Raw genomic sequence first — 12,025 nt, 5'->3', positions numbered from 1 at the left:
TACAGTGAACTCTACCCCCACACATACCACCAGGGTCCTGCAATTAATATTTTACTCTTTATGCTTTCTCACATATAAATCTCTTCAGCATACTTTCTAATTATTACATGCTTCTCAAAGCTAGCTGCTTATTACCTCCAAATACTTTGGTAAGCATATTGTGAACTCAGCATCATCTTGAAACTTTTAATCTTGACTTATTTATTACTTTCTGAGGGAAAACTTAGCTGCACTGAAGTGACTAAATCTTAAATGCATCACTTCCTGAGTTCTGATATTTATTCACATAACATAGAGTTTTATCAAAATGCAGAAAACCATCATCCAAGGAAAATCCCCTAACCCCATTCTCATTAGTCCCTACTCTCAGAAGCAATGTGAAGTGTGTACATACTTGTATAAGGCTTTTACTCAGCACCTGTGTAAGGTTCATCTGTGTTGTATCAGTCATTTATTCTTTTATATTGCCTAGTAGTATTTATTACTGACGATAATGTAAACAGTGAACCGCTAGTACAACAAATATGGATTCTATTTCATACCTTCATATTCACATCAGCCCCATTGCCAACTAGAAGTTCTAAACACAAAGCTCCGTGTGTTGATGCAGCAGCAAAATGCAAAGGAGTAAATCCTTTTTCATTCTTCTGATTTACATTAGCACCAGAGTCTATAAGTTCATTCACTACAACATCTTGTCCATTATAACAGGCTACATGAAGAGGTGTGTTTCCATAGGCATTTGGTTCATTCATCTATTGGGAGAAAAACAAAGTGGTTCCACTGTCAGTTGTTTTAGCAATGTAGTGGCTGCAATCAAATTATTAAAGTGAGAAAAGACAGGGAAAAATACACTGCTAAAGTCAATTCATCTTTCAAAATAATGAATATTGGCAACAAACATTTTGGTGTTAAATAAAACCTGTACATTCAGGGTACATAATTCATACATACAATGTCTACTTCAAAGCAAAAGTGAATGATTATAAAAATTATTTCAGGGAAATGAAAGCTAAAATAATATACTTTAAAATATCTATTTAGGTAAGGACAATATGAAAACATGAAAAAGTGTACATAAAGCAAAAACTGTGAGGTATAAAAATATACATATTCTCAAGTTTTTTCACTGTATTGTGACAAAAGATTCAAGTTAGCAATGAAATAAGATCAGGAATTCAAATTAAGAAAAATATGAGTGGTATCATTTCATAATTTTTTTTTTGTATTTTAGTACTTTTAGCCTTGTATGTTGACATTTTACCAAAAAGAATATGCTCAGAAGAATGTGCTCAATAATGGGAGACAATTCATATGTAACTCAAGTTTTTTTCCATTTGCTTCTAATAAATGAATGTTTTACATGATTCTTGTACAGTAAGGCATTTGACATTGTTCCAAGGATTTTGGGAGGTAATCTATGGCATATCTAATAGTCGTGTCCTTGTTAAGGGCGGGAACTTGAGAAGGGACAATTCCCCCACAAGTTTTAGGATAGGGGCTTTTGGTCACTCAGTGGACTTAAGAGACTGAAATCAACTATGTGGGCAGTCAATTATTCATAATATATAATGGAATTCCCAAAAAAACCCTGAAAATATGAACTTTTCTGACTGGCGATACTATGCGCATTTTGTCATACACATAACATTATTGCTGGAAGAGCCTGAAGTCCATGAGGTGAGGACAATGGAAACTTTGTTTTTAGATTACTCCTGTACTCTGTCCTAAGTGTGTCTCTTCCTTAGGCTTATCTTAATTTGTATCTTGTATGTATAATAAGTCATAACTATGAATACAAAAGCTTTCAGTGAGTTCTTGAAGTCCTTATAATGAGTTATTAAATCTTATGGTTTGGGGAAACCCCCAAACTTGTAGTTTTTCAGAATAAAGAATAAGTCTTGTGTGGACCTTGTAGTGTGAACCCATTTTAATCACAAGTTTACTGAATATTTTCTGTTCTGAGGTTCCTGGCAATAGAAATTTAGAGAAGTGAAAAGGTAACACTAAACTTCAGTTACAGTATCTAGAGCTCATCACCAAAAACTAGGAGACACAAATGATTAAATTGCTTTAAGCCATTTAGTTTGTGATAATGTTATGGCAGCTCTAGGTGACTAATAAATTACACCACTGGAGGCCAGATTTCAAGATATGGCTCTAAGTCTGACCACTAATTTTGTTGTTGTTATTTTAAATATTACTTTATTCATACAGAACTGGGGTACAAGCCAGAAGTGCAGGGGAGATGAAAGGCTTCACCAGAGACAGAGTGGGGAGCAGAATAGGCCAAGTGATGAAGTACACTGCTGAGGGGAGCAGTGGGCGGGTCAGGAGAGGTCTGCGCCATGTGGATCACTTCTGGGGCCAGGGATCAAACCTGCACTGAAGCCTCTGCAGCCAGCCTGCAGTGCTGCGTCGTAATCTGTTGCACCACCAGGGAGGGCCTCACCATTAATTTTGAAGAACACTTTGACCAGAGTTTACAAATGTTAATTTACTGTGAAATAAGTTTTTAAAATTGCTCCAGAATGACCATGAAACAACAATCAAAAACCAAGTTGTCTTATTTACCTAATCAGTGGTCTTTTAAAATATTATTGTTACATTGATGAAACAGAGCTATAAAGAATACATCTCTGCAATCTGCAAGATCCCATCAAACATGTGTTTGGATTTTGCCACTTCTCATGTCCCCCACACTTTCAATAACTACTTGCTTACTTTTGGCAAAGTGCTTCCTAAGGTCTTTAACAGTCTACTGAGCTCTACAATTCTGTTAGGTATTCTTCATCCACCACTCTATCATCTACTTTTTGTATGACTTTTGCTGCTGATGTCTTCCTTTAGTAGAGGCTTATCCTCTTCCCTTCTAATTTTCTGCTTTTAACCTGTGTTAATTCTGAATATGTCAGAATTGGACCTAAAATAAGAGCAAATAAATTAAGAGTGGGTATAAATTCTGTGTGCTTAAAAGTATAGCCTGTGAAGGATACAGGAATTCTTAGGTCTCCAATTCACAAATCACTGAGTTAGATTCATTAGCAACCCTTCCTAACCAGATTTAAGAAATTGCAAACACATAAAATGCTCCATGCTTTTATATTGCTTGATCTAATACATACATCAACTCCAAGATCTAGAAGGTACTTGACTACACTGATCATTCCACTAGAAGCTGCTGCATGAAGAGGTGTATAAGCCTTCTTATCCTTGCATGTCACTTCAGCTCCGTGTGCCACAAGTAGTTTCACTACTTCAGTGTGACCTGAAAACATGTTCAGAAAGAACAGAGATGAACACATGGATGATCATTAATTCTTGAAGTTATATTTTTCTAATGGTAAAACAAAAAACATAAGAAAACAAATGAACTCAAATTAGTTAATAATAATTTTAAGGTCCAGGAAAATTCCTTGCCTATAACTGAAATAATTAAAAGTAGTGAAATACATCTTGACTTTTAAGTCCTACATTTAGATACAAAGCAAGATCGAAAATGAAGGTTACTGAAAGTTAACAGTTTCCTTGGCAGATGTCCTGTTTTGAAAACCGAAAGCTGAAATACTGCACTTTGGTGTTTCTCTCACGCCAAAGGTTTAGGTCTCTAATTTTATTATAGGCAATTTACTTCTGTTAACTGAAGGTAAACTATCCAGAAGTCTGTTGCAGAACCCTACAATGCTCTAGTCACAAAGCTATACAGGTTTGGGGTGGTCAATTGTATGACAATTTTCCCATAAGTTTATTAGGTTTAGAGTGCAATTTTAGATCCTTAAAAGACTTTTCAAGAACAGATATATTTTGTCATACAACCTAAGTCTCAGCTTCTGTCTGTAAAAGCATTATAGAAATTAAACAGGGCTATGCCTACTTAACTTGATGCTTGGTCCAAATAATAGACTTCTTCGTGCATCTTCATAACGTCTACTTTTTATTTCCATAAAAATTATAGAAGGCTCTGAGAACTCCCTTTTAATAAACACAAAACCTAAATTATGTACCTCAGATTTGTTTAGAATCTCTCTCTCTTTTAAAGTAGTTCTTAAGAGCAGGACCCAAGCACTCCAGTGCTGGCAAATCTCCAATGTCATGCTGATCCCAACTGGGAAACAAACTGAGATATGGTCTCACTTCTCAGTATCCCAAAAGAGAATTGTTGTGCAAAATATAAGAACTAAAATAGATGACTCTTCTTTGGTATCAAAAACTAAAAAGTACATACCCATATATGCAGCCCAATGGATCGCACGTCTATCCTTCTTGTCAAAAGCATTAATATTGGCACCTCTAGACAAGAGCAGTTTGACCATCTGGAATAAAAACAAATACAGATCAATCAGTGATGCCTACTTATCTCAATCTCTCTGGTACTGAATTTCTACATTTGTAGAAAGGACCTAGAAAAAATCCTGAAGACTCTCTAACTTAATAAATGAGACAAAGTATTAAAAATAAAAAAAAGAGAGAGAGAGGCCACTGTTGGTGAAGACAGGCAGTACTTTTCAAGGATGCCACTTTATGTCCTGGTATTATACAAGCAACTATATGGATGGTCTAAATGTGGAATATCTAACAATAGGTTATTAAAACTGGACTTTCATTAGTAAACAAAAGTTATTAAAATACAAAGTGTAATCTCATTGTAAAAGTACTTTAAATCTAATTCAAATACAAATATAGTATCCATAACGTGTTTAGACCTGAAGATCACTGCATGGTCTACTTACCTTGGAATGTGTCAAGAATAATATTTCTATTATGCCTAACAATAATATTAACAATAGTTTCCCCACTGGACAGGACATTCCAGACTTGAAAAAGGGACAAATCTTGTACTCTTAACTGCAGTGGAGGCAAGGATTCTTTATCTTTATGCTACAAAAGCAGAGAACAGTGAAATCACACTGCAGCCATAAGCTCTCAGTCACAGAATCTCGAGAATGTCAATTTATCTCTGAGTTTCTGTGCCTGTAACAGAAGTAAAGGACTGGACAAACTGGTCTCAAAAGCTCTTCTAATTCTGTGTGTTTCATTCTTTACCAAGTCTTCTATGTACACATAAACCTCACTCTTTGCTAGGACAACAGTTAACATAGGCACTGTTTATTGTATATGGTAACTAAATATTAACTTTTTTTGAAACTGTTTTCTTTTGATGATTTGTCACCAAAGAATTCTTAACTAAATATTGATAATAAACTGTAAGAAAATGTTTTCTCTAACTTCCGCCTTCCTTTGCTACTATCTTACTAGTAATCAAATTGCTTTATCTTCCTACATTATTTTTTCAACAGAGACAGAACATGCTTTTTTACACTGTGTTAACGAGCTGGCAGTGTCTTCTAAGTGGACTATGAAATTCAAGCACAAGGGCTGTATCTAACTAAATTTCCAAATATTACAAAAATATCATTAAGAAAAGCAGGTTTACTAATAAAGGCAAAGCTAGGTGAAAATTAGCAAACATGAATTTGCATTTGCTTCTATCATGAACTGATGAATGGGCAAAAAGACAAGTTCACAAATAAATGACAGGTGGATGGACACAGGAAAACAGAATCATTGTCTAATTACTATCACCTACCTCACCATGTCCACTGAAAGCTGCATGGTGTAAGGCAGTCCTCCCTGCTCGATCAGACACGTTCACATTACTCAGAAGAGGGACCAAAGCTTCAGCACACTTTACAGCTTTATTAGCAGCAGCTATGTGTAGAGGGGTTTGCCAATTTTTGTCTCGAGCATTAACATCAGCAGAATGCTTCAACAGTACCTGTACTGCTTCCTGTAACATGAAGATAAAAATTATGAGGCAAATGAATAGTTTTAGAAATTTTACATCTATGAAGGAAATGAAATCAGTTCTAGTCAAGCATATTGTAAACAAATAGTGTTTTACCTAAGAAAAGAAAATGTTTGGACCTAAGGGCAGTACTCAGTCATATTAAGAACATTCCACTTTCTAGCTTTCAACTAAAGGTCTAAAAATCCCAAATGTTCAAGAAAAAAATTTTATTCAAAAACATTCATTACTTCTCTTGTTTTTCTACATGGCAAGATACAATTAATTTGTACTCTGAGAAGTTTTAAGAATGAATTTATCACTTTGCCATTAGATATTTAAAGATTACAGTATTTCTTTAAGTATCATGTATGCTATTTTCTTACACAATGAAAACCACTACGATACAGTTTATTAAGAGAGAGAAAAAAGGACACACACACACACACACACAGAGCTTGGCTGTGATGCTACCTGGCAGGAAGGCAAAGTAGCATAATTTATCATTCAAAGGGATTTGTCTCCTAGAAGCATAAAGAAGACTTCACAATACATCCTTAAAGGACTCACGGCAATATCCTAAAGAATGCAATATGCCACCAGCAAACAGTAAGCATTGAATCAGAATTAAACCTAGCTAAAATGTTCTCATTACAGTGATATTCTTATCTTTGATAGATGAACAAACTATACATAAAAATGAGAAAACAAAGAATCATTTCAGTTCTGTCATTTTCAAGGTATGATTATTTTAGTAAAACTGATCCTCAGTTTTTTTAAATCTAAAAAGAGGGAGACTACTTCCTGTTTACCACTCTCCATAAATCTGCATGAAAGCAGAAAATTTAATGTCTAAGTATAAAGAACTGTAGGTATGCAAGGCAGCATGGAAGATTAAATAAAATACTACTAAGAGTGATTCACAAATAAGGTTTTAAGCTTATGAAATAAAAAGTAACCAGAACCCTTTCAAATAGGGTAAACAACAGAAGTATTTAACAGATCTGGCAAAAGATTGGGCAGATGCCCAGAAATTTGTTTCCTGCTAGGAAAATTGGCCAAGTAATCAAAGATATACTAATATCTACCCTAATATCCTACAATTCCCCTCTAGTTATTTACCCAAAATATTGTTTTTAAAAACTCAGCCAATAATGCTCATATTAACTATATGCATAAGACCCTAAAACCAGAAATGCAGTATCCATAAATAGAAAAATGGATAAATTGTTGAATATCCATACAATGAAACACTACTCAGCAATAAAAAGTCATTAGCTCACACAATGACATGGACAGGTCTCAAAAATGTTTCACTGAACAAATGAAGCTAAAATACAAAGCTTTTATTATATAATTTCATCTTTATAAAGTTCTAGAAAGGATAAAATTACTTCGTGGAGAGAGATCAGAGTAGTTGTTTCTGGGGACAGAAAGGACTGACAGAAAAGGTTACCTAAGAGAATTAGATTGGGAAAAAGGTCACAAAGTATGTACATTTGCCCAAACTCAATACACAAAGGTGTATACCTTTGCCAAATTTCAAATCTGTGAATTTTGTTTTAAATTATTTACCAAAAAAAAAAAAAAACCCCAAAATTAAGAAATAAATAATTTATAAAAAGGAATATGGAGAGAAACATACAGAGTGTTATGGAACACAAGGTACTCAAAAAGGGTGTATTGTAAGTTGAGGAATAAAAATAATAACAACACTATACCAGCATATGTTAGTAGGTCTGTTAATGGATGTACTAGAAAATAATAAAAAACCAAATGGAGAACTTGTAATAGGATAAACTGGGCAAATGAAGACTACTATAGATGACAGGCATGTCTTATTCATTGTCAGTCTGGAATTCCATGTACACTATACATTAAAACTTCTGAAAAGTCTGGGGAATATTTACTTTTCTTTAGTAATAACAGAAAAATTAAATCCAAGTAAAAGTTAATCCAATTTATAGATCAGATAGTCTTGACTAAATTTCCTAACAAGTATACTAATTATGAGTTACCATACTACACAGCCCAGAAATTTTTAGGTTGAAAAACAGTTGTGAAATTTGCATGGATCGTTTTGTTGTTGGTTGTTTTTTTTTTTTAATTTATTTATTTATGTATAGGAGAACCAGGGTAAAGACCAGAGATGCAGGGAATGAGAGGATTCACTAAAGACAGAGTGGAGAGTAGAATAGGCAGGCAGACTGAAATACACTGATGAGGGGAGCAGTGGGTGAGACTGGAGAGATCTGCCATGCCATGTGGGTCACTTCCCTGGCCAGGGAGTGAACTGCAGTGGCTGCAGAATGCCTCATAGTGTTGTACTTTAACCCCTTGTGTCAGCAGGGAGGTCCCTGGATCATTGCTTTTTAACTTACAGGTTCTTAAATTAAGTGTAAGAATGTAATTTTATTTTTAAATTAGCAGTCATCAAGTCTATGTATGGAACCTGCAAACTTTCTTGTAAGTATTAATTTTTTAAAGAATATTTGTTCTGAAAAAAAAAAAAAAAAGGAAAAAAAATATTTGTTTTGTTTTACAATCTCTGCAAATACTTAGTTTGCCTGCAAAGAAAGTGTTCTTTCTAATTAACTTGGGGAAACTCCACTAGTTTTAAAAGTTGTATTTCCAAGAGTCATAACAGTAAGTGGATGATAATATGACTAACTGATTAATAGTTTCAATGATGATAATGTTTACTTCCTTAGCTGCTTTTATTAAAAACAAAACAAACCAAAACCAAAAACAAAAACTTCTTTACAAAAAGCTAAGCACAAACTTAGAAACATTACCAGAGAATTCAGAGTTCATCCACTGGCTGCATGCAGTGTGAGTGGGGTAGAGCAAGAGACCTTCTATGTTCTGCAGGACACTTGGAGAGCGAGGACCTTCTGCTATTGGGACAATTAGGCAAGTTTGATTCTTCCACTGAACAAAGTAGTATGGGCTTTGTTAATCATGAAGTCATAAACCAGAGGGACAGGATGAAGAGTGGGAAGGGAAAAGGGAGGGATCTAGTGAACTATGGTGGAGGATTATTAGTGCTTTGGTAGTAGGGGTGGTATACTAACATGTATCTGAGTAACTGTGAACCTATACCTCTAAATCACACATAAACCAATGTTATCTCAATTTAAAAAAAAAAGGAATTTTAGTGTTCAAAGTATCTATATTTATACTAGTTTTCTTAACCTCCAGATAAGTATGAAATTGCAGAACTAGAATGTTACAAGTTACTCAGCTTCCCCAAATCCAGATTCAACAATTTATTGCCTATAGCAACAAGAAGAAACTAGATCTGAGTTAAAGAAGTGTGCTTTCAATACCTGTTGTTCCTTCCCCCCTCCTTTCATTTGAGGCTCTAGCAACAGATTGCCTTTGCCACAAGATAGAGTTTCCAGTCATTTTTTGCCTTTATTTCTCTTCACCTATCCAGTGCTTGACCTGGACAGTTTGAAATGTAGTTCACAATGAGGACTGCAAAAAATTAAGAGAGAAGAGCTCCCCAAGTTTTTCTTGAGGAAATAATTCTGAAGCACTAGTTAAGAGTTACCCCTCCAGTTCAGGATAAAAATAACAACAGTTTATACTTTCTGGTATTTCACAATTTGAATAACAAAGAAACACTGCATTAACATTAATTTATACACACACTTTTGAATTTTATATTTAAATATTTATTTTCAATAAGCATCAACTGTTATAAAAGGAGTTCCTGGAGCAGAAAAGCATTTTCAAATAACAATACATTTTAGAAAGGCAATAAAATGAATGGAAAAAAAAAAGAATGGTTTTGTCCCATCTCTGGTATTCAACAGCTGAGTGGTTTCTTGTAAATCAGTAACTATTAAGTTCTCTCAAAATAAGGACCCAAAAAAGTACTATTTTTAAAACTAATTCCAGTGTTTAACAACATTTCAATTAATCATTATACCATTGCTGAGATTATTTCTTGATCATTATCAGCTACATCTTTGTAACATGCCTATTAGACTAATGTGAATCAGAAGAGAGAATTCCCCAGAGCGATTTTATAAGACCAAAAAAATTCTCTGGTAGGTAAGTATAGAAGGTATTTTAGATTCTCCAAGAAGACTTACTCACAAAAGGAGAAGTGGGAGAAAATTAATTTAATTAACTTAATTTTAGAATTGTAAAATTTTCAAGTAAAATGATTAGAATAGGTATTTCAGTCACTATCCCCTTCTTTTGACAGCACAGAAATGGAAAATGAACTCATAAGCAGGCATACTTAAACTTTTAACATACAATAGTTATATTTACACTCAGAGAAATGTCATACCTCACTACAAGATGCAACTGCTCTGTGTAAAGGTGTCAACCATTTGCTGTCTTTGGCATTAACTCTAGCTCCTGCAACAAGAAGAAAAAATGAATTGAAATATTTTGCATAAAATATTTTAAATAAATTTGAAATTATATTTAGTCCAGATTGGATAAACAATTTAAAAATACTACTTAATATTTATACTGCCTACTAATAAATGACCCTTAATTCACATAACATAAGTGTTCTTTTTAATTGATGTAATTCTCCAATACACTTTAGCTCTTTCTATTAAAAGAAACATTTTACATATAAACTAGAAAAGCCACCTTTATACAGAGCACTTCCAAAGTAAAATTCAGACCCCACTTTAAAATGAGTGTACTTAACATAAATGAATGTAAGAATATTTAGACATAAAACTTAGACCCCTGCAAAGCCTTCATTATATTTCTTTATAATAAATGTATCATGCCATAAATGTAAACATAAACACAGTATTATCAAAATAGTTCTCTAGTGATGGTTAAAAACACATTATTGCATGAAATGTATAGAATTGTTACAACCACAAGGGAAAAAAACTGAAACAAAATGAACCAATCTACATGTCTTTGGGATAATACCTAATGATTTAAATTAAAAAACACAACAAACCCAGTTCATACAGTTGTGTAAAAATCATTAAGTCAATGTAGAAAAAAATTAACCTTAATAAAATGGAAATACAATTTCGTTTTAAAAAAATCGATCACTTACATACGATCCACTTATTTGATACTCAAGTCCTAAGCAAACAGAAGCAGTACACTGTAGGTTTCCTCTAAACAGAAAAACAGCGCTAGTTCTCAGAAGTAGAGAGAAACAGGTGACAAGTCCCACACTAGTCAAAATGAATTAGTGAGAAGGGGCTTTAGATGTTTGGTCAAACCTAATATTCTAGGTGCTGAAATGTAGTACAGCAAGTCTAACATCAGAATCAATAATAGCAAAACCAAAACAAGAATTCTTGTTGACATTCCTTCTATATTTTGAGTGTGAGGTTCCCAGAGAATAATCAAGTACAGCGATTCCAAGTAATAGCTCCAATAATTACTAGCTACAGGTCCCTAAAGAGTTATATGTGATCACTCTGAATCCAAACTTCTTCATCTATAGCTCTCTTTCGTATCTTGTCACAAAGATTAGCATATAGTAAACACATCCAGTACACGTAGCATAGATATGCTAGAGATAGACTTTAAAAGTCTTGAACATGAGAAAAAAATGAAGCAGAATGTCTACATTCCCTGAACTGAAATGTTGATAGATTAGAAGACTGGAGCTCCAGAGGGTGAAGGAACAGAGAAATACTAATTCCTTCATTATCCCATTTTTCTGCTTGGAATGTCAATGGTCCTCTATCACCCCTGTATTTCTTTTTACAGTTTTGAATTTATGTGCACCATAAAAGAGTAGTGACACAGGTACTCAGAAGAGACAAGAATCCTGAATTGGAAAATGCAGAGAATGATGAAGCCTGATAATGGGCCTTCAACCAAACAGGAAGGGTCATTAATTAATAACTTGAATCAGACTTAACAAGAAAATAATGTGGCTGTAACAAAAATGAGGATTTCTATGTGCTGATAAAAAATCTGAGTAATAAGAGCAATATTATTAAAAATATGTAATATCCTTTTATGTAGAAAAAGGAAGAGGTGGATAGCTATATTCATAGTGTCTGCACAAGGAAACCTGGAAGAACACTAGCAATCCTTTGCCTCTGCATTTTTTGGTGGAAGATAAACTGAGAACTGGGTAAGCAGCTAAGTAAAAAGGCAACTTTTATGACATAATGTGTATTGTCAAAAATATACTTTTTAATTGTTTTAAATAATGGAAATATTGCTTATTCAAAATATGCAATGCATTTAAGAGGAAATAAAAGGAGTGGTTATACTTTTTAA

At 33.8% G+C, this 12,025-nt stretch overlaps 1 protein-coding gene across 2 annotated transcripts in view; it reads right to left on the bottom strand.

The window, feature by feature from the left end:
- Positions 1-12,025, bottom strand: part of ANKRD28 (ankyrin repeat domain 28) — a 78,593-nt gene that overhangs the window by 41,414 nt on the left and 25,154 nt on the right. Inside the window, exons 4-8 of one of the 2 annotated variants that reach the window (XM_004692298.2) lie at positions 10,092-10,162; positions 5,588-5,788; positions 4,226-4,313; positions 3,126-3,268; positions 543-755 (exon numbers count right to left, since the gene is read on the bottom strand). In XM_004692298.2, coding sequence (XP_004692355.1) covers positions 543-755; positions 3,126-3,268; positions 4,226-4,313; positions 5,588-5,788; positions 10,092-10,162 — 716 coding nt within the window. The remainder of the gene's footprint in view (positions 1-542; positions 756-3,125; positions 3,269-4,225; positions 4,314-5,587; positions 5,789-10,091; positions 10,163-12,025) is intronic. The other variant, XM_012732184.1, reaches the window with a different exon arrangement.

The sequence above is a fragment of the Condylura cristata genome, unplaced genomic scaffold (genome assembly GCF_000260355.1).
Source record: "Condylura cristata isolate star-nosed mole 26May11 unplaced genomic scaffold, ConCri1.0 scaffold00033, whole genome shotgun sequence".
NCBI lineage: Eukaryota > Metazoa > Chordata > Mammalia > Eulipotyphla > Talpidae > Condylura > Condylura cristata.
The sequence above is the reverse complement of the archived record's forward strand: the minus strand, read 5'-3'. Positions and strand labels throughout refer to the sequence as shown.